We start from the raw sequence: 13,274 nt of genomic DNA on the forward strand, positions 1-13,274 counted from the left end.
AACTTGAAATGTAAAATGATTCTCATAGAGAAGAAGCATTTATTAAAGGTTCGAGTTCTTCAAATCTTTCCACATACTCATCCACACTTTGTCTTGTGCTAACTTATTGAATTCTTCCACCATATTTTTTTTATTGCCAAATATTTTATGAATTCCTCTTACTTAGCTAAATTTTCTCCTTCATACAAGAATCCCTTGTATAAAATTTCTACCTTACCATCCAAGTACAATGATGCAAGCTTAACCCACTATTGCACTGGTACATAGTTTAACTTGAATAATTTCTTGTACTTTCATATCCAACTTCTAGGATTCTCTCATTAGAAATTTGGAAGATCAATCTTTGGCATTGCTATATGATGCCTCACTCGTGCTACTTCTTGGTTGCAAGAACAATCCACTCCTTGATTCATAAGTTCATCTCTTCACGGATTCACCCTTCGAATAATACCTCTTATTGTGATGTTAACTCTTTTAACTTTTTAGGCACCGTTTGAGAATGAGTTCTAACCTGTTTTTTTTTTTTAAATTTAAATTTTTTTCTTCAAATAGTGTTTTTGGATTGTTTTTATGTTCTGATGTTAAAAATAAATTTTTTTTAAAAATATTAATTTAATATGTTTTAAAATAAAAATAACCATCATCTAACTTATTGACTTCCAGAGTTAGCCTTCAAAAAATAATTATTCTAAGTATGAGTTGAAGTGATTAAGCTTCTTTCCATGCTCATTTGTAGTCTTTCAGAGGTGTTGAATTTGTTCATCAACTTTCCTACCATGGTCCTCTTGAACCTTCATCTTGTTGTTTTCCACCATTGCTGACATCTCAGGAACAAAAGCAACCTTTCCAAAGAAAATAAACAAAGAAAAACTTGGTTTAGGTTAAGGCTGAGTTGTAGGTAACAACTAACATGTTCCACATCCCATGGCCTAGGATACGATTACCATTGCAGCCAAACACACGGTCTTCAAAACCCCTTCCAGCAAGTCTCCTCTATACCTTCCCTAATAACTCACCAACCGTCTCTCTCTCTCTCTCGTCCCTTCCGTGAAAAATAAAAACCGCTTAAATCTTCATTTTCGCTTCTTCTTATCAAGCCCACACCACTGAGCACTTTATCTCCTTCAATGGCTCAACTAAAAACTGATTCTGCTCTCTCCCGTCGTATCGCTCGTGCTTTCATCGATTTCCTCAACTCCGGTAACCCCTCCCTCTAGAATCTTCTTTACCATAGATTGCATTTCATAATTCATATTATGCTGTTTTTCACTGACTATGCTAATTTCACACTCTCTCGATGCCTTGTAATCGAATTGTGGCTATTTAATTCCATGTTTTTTCAGTGGAAGCTGCTCCCGGTGTTGACCTAGAAGGTCTGGAAGTTGCTAAAGAATGTGTGAGTGATGCTTTCAAGCTTGATTCACCAAATATTGATGATGATCGCTTAGAACCTGGTTTGTTGATTGATTTATTTCGCTCACTGGAAGCAAATGGGCTGCAAAAGAATAAATCGGATCCTAGCAGCGGCACGGCTCCTGTGGATGCTCCTACTTCTTCTAATAATAATACTAATAATGATGGTGTGTGTGTTATACTCTTGTTTATTGCTTCTGCTCTTCTAGGGTTTGACTGGAAGGCGTTTTGATTGATTTTAAATGTTGTTGTTGGCATGACAGGGTTATCTAGAGATGAGCTTTTTGGGCAATTCTTTGCTGCGCTTGAGAAAATGCACTTCTTTAGAACAACTCCTGATGGGAATGATGATCCTGCTCAACTTGATAGAGCGACACGGTTGTTTCATGATGCTTTAAATGTAAGTTTTATACTCTAATTCTAAGCGGCTTTTCAATGTAGATTTATTTATCGTGCTTTGATTTTTGTTTTTGTATGTGCTAATACGATACTATATGGTATTCCACTTCAAAGTTTGACTGATGAGAAGCACTGTGTCATATCAGGAAATGGAAAAAAATGGATGCCATACCTATGGCCGCAACAGTCTAGCTGAGGCATTAAAGTCACAAGGTACACGAGTTTTGTCCCTTTATGATGTGGGTTTCTTCTAATTTATAAATCGCATGCAGATTACATCACTTTGTTTGGTACTGATTCTGGGAAATATCTAGTAATGCCTCCTTTTTCTTTTTTTCTTTTAATCATACTTTTGGTAATAACTTTGGTGCAAATCAATCTAAGACAAACTTTGCGGTTTTGGTACCGAATATACAGCCTTAAAAATCATATTTGCTTCTATATTTCACAATCTATCAGTTGCCATATTTCATCATTTCCTTGATTCACTCAGCTGTCTTGTTCACATCAGTACTGTGTTCAAGCTGTTGCATATATTAGTTTGTTGTTGCTTTTAGGCTGATTGTTTTATGTAATCTTTGTTTGCTTTTTAGGTAACAGGGCTGTGCAGTGTAAACTTTACTCTGATGCAATAGAGTTGTATTCTTGCGCCATTTCACTTTGTGAAAACAATGCTGTTTACTACTGTAACAGGTGCACTACTGATCCTTTGTATTATGCATACTCACAATATATGAATCTCTCACATGGAAATTTGTCTTCTGCTTGCACCTATGTTTGAGGATTAGGAGAGTGTGCGTTGTGCCAATTTGTTTAGGGCTATGACTGGGGCCCTTTATAGCTGTATATGTAGTTTCACAAACATTCAAGGTTTCAATTGATTAACATAATTCATGCACATCAGGGCAGCTGCCTACACTCAGATCCACAAATATACCGAAGCAATCAGAGATTGTCTTAAATCTGTCGAAATTGACCCAGGTTACAGTAAAGCTTACAGTCGCCTTGGATTAGCCTATTATGCACAAGGGAACTACAGGGATGCTATTGATAAAGGATTTAAGAAAGGTGGGTGTAACACTAATTCTTGGATATTAAGAGATGGTAATTGTCACACAATCTACTAGTAAAATCCTTTAGCTATGCTTGAATTCTATGTTTATGTTTTTCGTATCCTTATACATGTTTAGTAAAATCCTTTAGCTATGCTTGAATTCTATGTTTATGTTTTTCGTATCCTTTTACATGTTTAGTTTTTTACCATCTTGGTGTTGCCCTAATAATTTCATGTTCTCGAATAGGCATTCTTGCTTGATAATTGATAAGGATGTGTTGTGTCTTATGTTTAGCTGTACAATTGTTTTGTTTCAGAAATATGAATATTGGATTGTAGTTAGATGAGTTTGTGTAGCATTCTAGCTAGCTTTCAATATTTTCGCAAATGCAAGTCCATCATCAATTTGCATCAGAAGAGAAAAGTTGGCAATCCATTGATGTTAGTAGACCTCCCAAAAACCCTAATAATCAAGCATAAAATGCTGCTGGATGGTAGTGTGGGTGTACACGCAGCCTAGTTCTCAATTTCCAAAGGGATATTTAACCTGATTCTGTATTATAGCTGGTGCTGTTAGATGGCACTGATGCTCTGTGGAGAAATCTGGTGTCAGTAACAATTCTAAATACTCTCTGGCTGACAGATAAATGCTCTATGTTCACTGTGTATTATTCCTCGTCTCCACATTTCCATTTCAGCACACTTATTACATGAGTTGTTTGCATGTGAATTTGGGGTGTTTAATGATTATTGTCGTAGCACTAAAAACCGGTTAATAATTGTCTACTGAGTTTCCTTGTTGCAACCACTGCCCCTTGTCCAAGTTCATATGATATAGTTATATAAAATTATCAGCATCTGTTTTACTTGCGCCATGCTAATTGCATTTGAGAGACGAACCTAATTTGCTGGAGGCCATCCAGCAGTCAAATTTCCAATCCTTAGTGCTGGTAATAGTTTTTCCGCCAAGAATTTTAATCTATTAGTTATTTTTTTGTGGTGTTCATTTCTCCTCACTAATAAATGTTTTTGCCTTCTATGAAAGTCAAAGCAAAGAGAATATACGAACACACCATATTTTTTTTGTGTGTGGTTAATATCAGAATTTATGAAATAGATTGTTTAAGTCATTATTAGTGTCATTGAGATGTGCTTTAAACCATTAGAACATGGTTGGCAATATCATGATTAATTTAATGATTACATCGAGGAAGCAATAATGTTGAACTTTGGCATGTGGAATTTAAAGACTCGTTATTATGGTAAATAATCTAACTTCAAATTTTGATTTTTTTTCCCTCTTCAGCCTTGCAACTGGACCCCAGTAATGAAACGGTCAAAGAAAATATTCGGGTTTGTGCCTTCTTTAGTTCTCTTGTCCTCATGTTCTTTTATGGTTATTGCTTATTGTCCTTATGAACGTAGGTAGCTGAGCAGAAATTGATAGAACAGCAGAAACGAACAGAACAAGGCCAGGTATTTTACTTTTCTATTTTTCTCCACCATTTGAGAATTGAATTGCTGGACCAGTGTGGTATAGATTTTTGTTTTTTTTAAAAAAATTTGGTATGTGATGATAAACAATCTTTTAGTTATTCAACTTGATATTATAATACTACTGTAATGGTTCTGGCTTCTTGTTATCAAAAGAAATCAGCTGTTGCTGCAATAGTATTGCTACTATTCATAAATTATTTTGTTTTCAAGGATTCAAGTAGGCGATATGAAGCTTGAACATTTTATAGAAATCTTTATTGTTTGCTTTTCCCCATTTACTGCATGTACCTTCAGTGTATCCTGGGATGCATATATTTGGAAGTTGTCTTTTCATTATTGAACTCGTTTGTCTTCAAGCTTCCCAGTGTTTTTCACTATCATTAGCAAATACAACCTATGTTTATGGATGCAATTTTTACACAGTAAAAGCGTGTTCTTCCTCCTTTTCACCTTCAGTTTGATTGTTGTGTTACGTTCCAAATATCGTTGTGCCACTCATTGGAAGTTGAAAATTTGTCTTGAATACACCAATAATCATCACTTTATTCTTCATTTTGTTTGCTTTACTCATCACCAGGATTCATATGTTCTAATCCTTCTCTGTGCAGAATTCTAGTTCATCCAATCGTGATAATTATGAATCTAGCAATCAATCCACCGGAGGGTCTAGGAGCCATAGTATGCCAATGCAATTTGACATTAACGGCATTTCTGTTGACTTTTCAAGCATGTTGCGGAACATGACTGCTCACATGGGAGAGCAATCTCAGGACAGGCAAGGACAAGATGGGAGCGCTAATGGATCTGATGAACCTGAAATAATAATAGGTGGGAACATAGGTGTGAATATGACAGAAACTATGCCGGATGAACCCCACCTAGGTGTGAATATGACAGAAACTATGCCGGATGAACTAAGAGGAGCTTTCAGGTCAATGATGGAAATGTTCTCAGGGGCAGCTTCCCATGGAAATGCTCAAGATGCCATGAATGGAAGATCACCGACAAACTAAAACATTGATACAATAAGTATCAATTATCGACATGCATTCTCCTCATTTTCTTCTCTTTCTCACTCTAAATAGGAGATTTGCCTTTTCGACATGTCCACAGAGTTGCCATGGGTAATTTAGTCGATGTTGAGACAGAAAAGCTAGTGTGTGTGTGTATATATATATATATGTATATATATATATGTATATATATATATATAGTGCAGCTTTATTTGGATTTTCGAACCATGTATATTTCTGGAATATGCTCGCATTGTGAATTGTAGTGTGCGAAAGGATTTGGTGAGGAAAAAAAAAAGGATCGTTACAAAATGTCGCTAATTTATTTTCCACATGCAGGTGGATTCTAAGAGGAAGGCACTGTTTTGTTTGGACTGAAGTCCTCAAGTCAGAGTTGCCGAATGTGTCCTCGGTCTCACATATTATGTCATAACTCTTTTTTTTGTTTTTATTTATTTTATTTTGTGTAATAAAAAAGATATAAAAAATAAAGGGGATGAACTAGGAGGAAAGAAAGAAAAAAAGGAACTAGGTGATTAGGGAAAAAATTATAAAGCAAAATTATGCAAAGGAGGGAAAAGAAAAGAAAATAGAAAAATTAAGTAAAATTGGAAAATCAGATTGAAATAATATAAAGATTCATTATTTTTTCAGTTTATTATTTTTATCTTTTTCCACACAGAGAAGCGCACGATATAAATACAGACATTAACCAAAAAAAAAAAAAAAAACTCATACAAAGAAACCACCGAGCAAGGAAGAGAAGAAAGCAAAGGACAGCTATTCACCCAAACAGTCATTAGTCCATGCAAACGATACCTAGCAGCCGTAAATATTTTCTAGATACTGTTCCAGGATATAAAAGATATAAACAGTAAAAAAAATATATATTTAGTTAAAAAGATAAAAATATAAGATAGAAATATAGATATAAAAATAAATATTTTTAGTCATTGGTCGAGACACGGGTCATAAGTTGCATTAAACTAAGTCAATGTAAGAATAAAAATTATTATTATCATAATTTTAAAACCCAATTCGGGGATCAATCAAGGGCAAGACCTGAGTTACGAGTAGAGTTGACCATTGACTCGGGTCAACATAAGAACAAAAATGATTATTATTATAGTTTTAAAACTTGATTCAAGGGTCAATATAAGGATAAAAATTATTATTATTATAGTAGTTTTAAAACTCGTCTCGGGGGTCAACCAGGGCAAGACTCAGGTTACAAGTTGGGAGAGTCAACAAAAGTTGACCCGAGTCAATATATGGATACAAATGATTATTATCATAGTTTTAAAGCCCAACTTGGGTGTTGACTTGAGATAAAGTTCATGTCATGGGTCGGGAGGGTCACCTCGGCTGACCTAAAATTTTTAATTTTTTTTTCAAAAATGTCAACGAGTTTTTTACCCATCTTTTATCCCAAGTTGACCTAGGTTTTTGACTGGATCAGGTTGAGTCAATCCTTCCTCTATTTTTCTTAAACTCAAACCAATTTAGGCCCCAGATCAATCCATTAAGTCAATCCAGTTTTTATAACTATGATTATTATAATATTATTAATTTCAACACTTGATATAAACTAAATTAAAAAAAAATATTTGATATATTTTTGTAAATATGTAAGTTTGATAACAATACATATTAAGAGTAAAATAGATTTTTTATATTTTATTATGTCTTGTCCACCATAACTAAACAAGATACAAACACAGTCAATTTCTCTTATACATCACTACCAAATATAATTCTGTCTTAATCTCATTTTCTATCTTGTCTCCTCTATCTTTTTTTTTGGTTTTTCCTAAGGATAATAACCAAATGCTATCTTAAAAAGGTTAACTAGCCACTCCTAGCCAACACCATAAGACTCGATGTATCATTCTCCTTCTTTGTTGATCACTAACCACGACAACGATAACCCTAATGTCCCTGGTTGAACTAGTCTTCATCAAACAACAACAAACTAGTCTCCACAGCAGCAACAACCATCTTTCTCCACCCTGATCTCTTTGAGCAAGTGGTGGTGGTTTACACTGCCGAAGTAGATAACAAGAAGGAAAAGAGGAGCAACTGATCCATAAGTCCACAAGTTGCCCCACGATGTCGGTATGCAAAACGATGCCCTAGAATCCCACCGATCCCTCCACGTATATAGCCCACATGCCGACATTGCATCCTTCGCTCCAGCTATTTCAGTCTAGTTCCAACTGACTCCAATAACTCGCGAAGGTCAATTTTGAACCCCAATGTGTGATTTACTTATTTATTTAAATAATTTGTATGTATATGTTGGCTTTTTATTCATGAATATGTGTTTAGTTGTATATCGTTATTTATGTTGTTTTGATTGATTTGCAACATGTTATGATTTTTATATTAGATTATACTTGTCTATATTAATTGGATTGTGTCGAATTATTTGTAATACATGGACAATTTTTGCTCATGTATGGAATTTTATTGGATTATATTGAGACTTGTGTCTTGATGACAATTACATGGATTTCGTTACGTATGTCAATTGGTCATCGTGGACATAAGGATGGTATAATCCTTAAAAAGAATTATGTTATTGAGGAATTAGTTTTTTTTTTTTTATCTAAAAGTGTGATTTTGTTTTTGCAAAAAAATGTCTTTTTAATCAAAGAACCAACTCGTGGATAATATTTCTTAAAAGGGTTATGTCCTCGAGAAGTTGAGGTTTTTTTTTTATAAAAAAAGTAATAAACATAACCTTGTTTTCTAAAAAAAATATGCAGATAAAAGTTTCATTTTTATTTTAATCAAAGAGTCAACCTATGTGGTTTCATTTTCATTTTTTAAGTGACATAATCCTTAAAAAAGACTTTATTCCCGAGAAGTTAAAACTTTGTGGTTTTCAAAAGGAAAATATAAGGTTTTGTTTTTATCAAAGAATTGACCCGAGTATAGTAAAATCCTTAAAAGAGTTTTGTCCTCATGAAATCAGATTTCATAAAAAATAAAAAATACAAGGTTTTGTTTTCATCAAAGAATTGACTTGAATATAGTAAAACCCGAGTTTTGTCCTCATGAAATCAGATTTCATAAAAAATAAAAATACAAATTGTATAACCAAAGGAAACAAGCTAAAACCTAATTTATCATTTACCATTTTTTTTTTGGATCTTCTACATGTATTCTAAAAAGTAAGGATTAGGTCTAATTTTACCTTTAAAAACACATACATATGTGTTAATTTATTCAAACTCTTAGAATGGAAGTACAATAGTCATTTTTATCATTAAAAACAAACACGAAACAACTTACCTTAGGTAGGATAATTTAGGGTGGTTTTCATCTTCTTTTTAGCACAATCAACCTTTTACCTAAAAATATTTGAAAGACCAGTTAAAGTTTCTAGTTACTTTAAAATTAAATGACGACTTTTTTTTAACCCCCCTTTACATAATTAGTTCGTAGGGATGTCCCATATGACAAAATGATGACTCCATTAGGGACCTTAGGGCTAAGCTTTTGTCTATTTGATTATCTGATAATATGTTTTTTTTTATGTTACGAGACTTTCTTTTAATGTTCATACCATGAGTATTTGAATAAATTAATCAATATGTCTATCATTGCTTATGTTTTACATATCTCGTTTACATGCATCTCATCCATTGTTTTTATTTTTATAAATTGACATAATTGTGCCCATACACCATGACACGACACCTTATTTGGCATACAAATTGTCTTCGGTTAGCAAAAGGAATTGGTAGTGTCCTGATATGATTTCATCTTGGGCTAACACTTATTAAACTTAAGACTCTTGTCAAAAGCTTACAAGATTATGATTAGTAGTTAATGGAATTTTCCTGGTACTCTTTACGCCTTGGAGGCCTTGAGTAAGAATTTTAAGGTTTGTTTACCTGAGCGATGAGGGACCTTTTTTGAGATCAATAGGTTAGCCAATCTACTCACACATAATGGTTAGAACCTTTCCTATGGTGTCTTCTTATATTATCATATACAATCAATCATTTTTCTTTTATGTGAATATTTATCTTTGCGTAAGTTATTTTCTAGTTTTCACACAGAAAACAGAAATAAATACAATTCACATTTTGAAAGTTTAATTTTCTTTGAAAGCCTACAGTTATGAGAGATGAAGAGAGAGAGAGAGAGAGCACATACCAAATAAACCAACTCTCTAAGAGGTGAAATGAATCAATTAGCTGGTTTACTTGAACCGACTTTACAATCCATGAACCTTAGGACAAGACTTCCAGTTCCTTCGATATAACTCACTATGGGGATGTCTTCTCATGATCTTTCATAAACCGGGATCATATGAGAAGTACCTTATTCTTTCACTCAAAATGTGTCGGCTTGCCAAAAATAAATTTTTAGCTCTTATTGAATCTACCAAACTGGATCAAACACTATTGTTAAAAAATAATATGTAGCAACTTTGAACCCTTTCCAAGATCAAATTGTCTTTTTTAGATGAATATTGAAAAAGTAAATGTAAATTAGTATCATTCAATTGAAGAGTGATTGAAAGCCATTAATTAAAGAGTGACCGAAAGCCATTGAAAAGATAAATTGGTATGGTCCTTTAAAGATATTAAGATGTGTCTGGTACTCGAAGTTGTTATTCTTAAAGGCTTTAAGGTGTCAAAATTCAACAAGTTTATTGGATCTCAATGTCCTATAACTTATCTAAGGCTTTATCATACCATAATTGTCAAGGTAATCCATGAAGAAAAATTATTGATGCATCACTTTCATGAAAGCTTGGATGATCTTGCTCTTAATCGGTACATGGGTTTTGACAGAATTAAAATTAAGAAATTGAGTCATTTGGCTAAAGCTTTTAAAAAACATTACCAACTAAATCTAGAATTGGCCCATGATAGAATTACCTCGCAAATACAAAAAAAAGAGCAGATGAAATTGTCAAAGAATATGCTCAAAGATGGCAATGAATTGTTGTTCAAGTCACTCCTCTTCTGTTTGAAAATAAAATAATCTCCATCTTTATAAAAACTTTCAAGGCTTTATATTTTGAATGTATGATCTGCAATACTTTAAAGCAATTCTCAGATATTATGGTTGTGTCTGAAAGAGTTGAACGAGTTCTAAGAGAAGGAAAGATGATGCGGTGGCACTATAAGAAATTGTTAAAGAGATGCCGCTGGAACAAATCTACGAGTTAATCACCTAAGAACTTGGTCACATAGTCTATATTTTTCTCACCATCAAGCACCTAAAATTTTAACCGGTAATGGACCTCTTTCAACCGTGTAAAATGATAAACTCTACCATAAAAACCAAACACCTTAACCGTCCTTATTTTAACCTCATCATCATGCTTTTAAAAATACACAAAGTCTAAGTCATTAAAGAAAACGCTATGAACATTCTCCACTCCCAGTTTCTCTTTTTAATATTTATAAACACCTTATGAATGCCTATCAAATAGTACATCTACCACTCGAACCCATCCAACCATCTTTTCCTAAATGGTATAAACAAAAATGCTAAATATGAGTATCATGTAGGAGTTATGGGCTACTCCATAAATCATCTTAAAAGGTTTAAGAAGTATATAAACAATTTAATTAAGCATGGGTAATTATCATTTGAAGAGAAAAGCAGTGAATACAACATAGTCGATAGAGGTTTTGGGATAGTTGAAGCAGGCAACCAAGGTATTATGTTATCTTGATGATTAGTGGATCAAGTAGTTGACTCTATAAAATAGAGAAGTTCAAATTGAATTTTGATTTAGTGAACAAATATATCATGGTTATCGTGAAATAGGTGCCTAAACTTTGAAACTATAATCATCCTGCATGTTTAAAACTTTGTTATTTTAGAACTACATCATATATCTTTTTAATTGTGCTATTTTCTTTATATTCAATTACTGTTTTGAGAATTAAGATATGTTTATGTGAAAGTAACATTTAACAAATTCATCGATCAAAATCCAAAACATATCATACAGATGTTAAGGGCAATCTTTATTTGAATTCCAAAATCTCATTTTCTGATCTTGATGAACCTTAAAAGGTAGAGTCCAACTTATCTCTCCTTTTGAATATTAAAATTTCCATTCCATCCTCGATATATCTTAAAATATAAAGTCTTGACGATCCTTTTTTTTTAATCATAAAGTTACCTTTTCACAACTAATAAACCCTTAAAAAAAAGCTTGCTTAAAATGACATAGTTATGCTCAAAATAGAATCAAATAATTTTATGAATTAAATAATAATAAACAGTGCACATACGGGTCATAATCCAACCATTTCTTCTATGAGGTTTACCTCATGGTTTCTTAATTAATAATGATATTTGAATAAGACTAACATTTATCAATATGAGCATGTATGGATTTAAGATGAAGAAACACTATATTCGTTGTATCCTTCACAAATTAAAATATATCCATTATCATCCCCTATTAAGCCTTAAATATTTCTTGGATAATAACCACGACTAGGATAATTCCTTATATTGGGGGCATGTTTTAATATTTAATGATTGATGAAATTCTCCACTTACACTAAAACATGAAGAGTATGAAAAGGATAAAAGTATTATAAAAAAGAGCAAAATGAAAAATAAAATAAAATGAAAGGCTCTCCAAATTTTCCTAATGATATTGCAAAGTCCAGAATTGAAAATAAAATCTCAACGATAAAAAAAGAGATAAAACTTGGAGAATTAAGATTGAGGAGTAATCAATTACTAAAATATCAAAATCAAGGTGGCGATCCTATATATTTATGTACTAAATAAGTGATTCTATGTCTTTTCACCCTTAAACACCATTCAAGCATTATATATGCCTAATTTTTTCATAAACCTGAACCTTAATCTCTGTTATGTGTTTTTAAAAGCTATTTTTGATTAAAAAAAACAATTTGTTTACGTTGATAAGTTCCAGCCTTTTAGAAGAGAATAGAATAAAAGTGTTATAAAATAGAGAAAAAATAAAATAAAATGAAATGAAAGGCTCTCCAAAATGTCCTTAATGATGTTGCAAAGTCCAGAAATGAAGATAAAATTTCAATAACAAAAAACATGATAAAACTTAGAGAATTAGGATTGAGGTGCAATTAGTTACTAAAATATCAAAATCAAGGCGACAATCCTAGAACATCTATGTACTGGATAAGTGATTCTATGTCATTTCACCTTTAAACATCATTTAAGCATCATATATACCCAATTATTTCATAGACTTGAATCTTAATCTATGTTACATGCTTTTAAAATCCATATCTGATAAAAAAAATTGTTTATATTAATAAGTTTCAGCCTTTTAAAAAAGAAGAAAAAAATTTCTTAAAAGAAATCATGATTTGTTTATATACTATATATCATTCTTTATAACATTGGGTTTTTACCGTTAAATGAGAAAAATCAACACAACAAAATGTAAGGTGCCTTCTTTTTTAGAAAAGTCAAAACTCTTGTTTTGGAATCCAATATTTTCTTTGCAAAATACCTTTTTTTCTAGGAGAATCTGTTCGAGTCATTTCTCAAAAAGAGCTAGAAATTTAGGAATAACCTTTTGATATGGTTCAGCCTTGTGATATGACCCAAACAAGGTCAGATTCGGATTTTGGTGTAAATTTTCTACCGTTCACTTTTACTCTATTGAGCTAAAACTTTACCAGAAGATTCCAAAGGTAATTTTCTATGTTGGGGTAAATTTTCAGGTGAATCAGAGTTTGGAAAGGACTTGCGATATAGGTCAGAATGAGCTGTATGAATTTTGTTATTTATTTTCTTTTGACCTGTGGACTTCCTATTTGGCAAGAATCTTTTTTCTAAAAGAATGTGGCAGCTTGTTTTAGGAGTTTTCTAGTTCCATAAGAATCTTTAATGAGCTGAAATATAATTTTCAA

The 13,274-nt window shown here is 32.5% G+C and overlaps 1 protein-coding gene across 2 annotated transcripts; it reads left to right on the plus strand.

Moving 5' to 3' along the window:
* The first annotated feature begins 928 nt into the window (after positions 1 to 928).
* On the plus strand, positions 929 to 5,827 carry LOC7460950 (uncharacterized). 2 transcript variants are annotated; one of them, XM_024602144.2, is made up of 10 exons: positions 929 to 1,200; positions 1,344 to 1,580; positions 1,677 to 1,813; positions 1,959 to 2,025; positions 2,406 to 2,505; positions 2,717 to 2,880; positions 4,173 to 4,219; positions 4,292 to 4,342; positions 4,972 to 5,203; positions 5,246 to 5,827. In XM_024602144.2, exons 1-10 carry the CDS (start codon positions 1,128 to 1,130, stop codon positions 5,374 to 5,376), a joined length of 1,239 nt encoding a protein of 412 aa, XP_024457912.1. In that variant the 5' UTR covers positions 929 to 1,127; the 3' UTR covers positions 5,377 to 5,827. The 2 variants fall into 2 exon arrangements, with proteins under 2 accessions (XP_024457912.1, XP_024457911.1); XM_024602143.2 differs by having other exon boundaries at positions 934 to 1,200; positions 4,972 to 5,827.
* The last annotated feature ends 7,447 nt before the right edge of the window (positions 5,828 to 13,274 follow it).

This window comes from Populus trichocarpa, chromosome 5, assembly GCF_000002775.5.
Source record: "Populus trichocarpa isolate Nisqually-1 chromosome 5, P.trichocarpa_v4.1, whole genome shotgun sequence".
Classification (NCBI taxonomy): domain Eukaryota; kingdom Viridiplantae; phylum Streptophyta; class Magnoliopsida; order Malpighiales; family Salicaceae; genus Populus; species Populus trichocarpa.

What these genes read in the sequence shown, in the direction of transcription:
- LOC7460950 (XM_024602143.2), top strand. Translation starts at nt 1,128, where the DNA reads ATGGCTCAACTAAAAACTGATTCTGCTCTCTCCCGTCGTATCGCTCGT. An exon ending in GCTGTTTACTACTGTAACAG is followed by an intron (nt 2,506 to 2,716) that starts GTGCACTACTGA and finishes CATGCACATCAG; the next exon opens with GGCAGCTGCCTACACTCAGA. An exon ending in AACGAACAGAACAAGGCCAG is followed by an intron (nt 4,343 to 4,971) that starts GTATTTTACTTT and finishes TTCTCTGTGCAG; the next exon opens with AATTCTAGTTCATCCAATCG.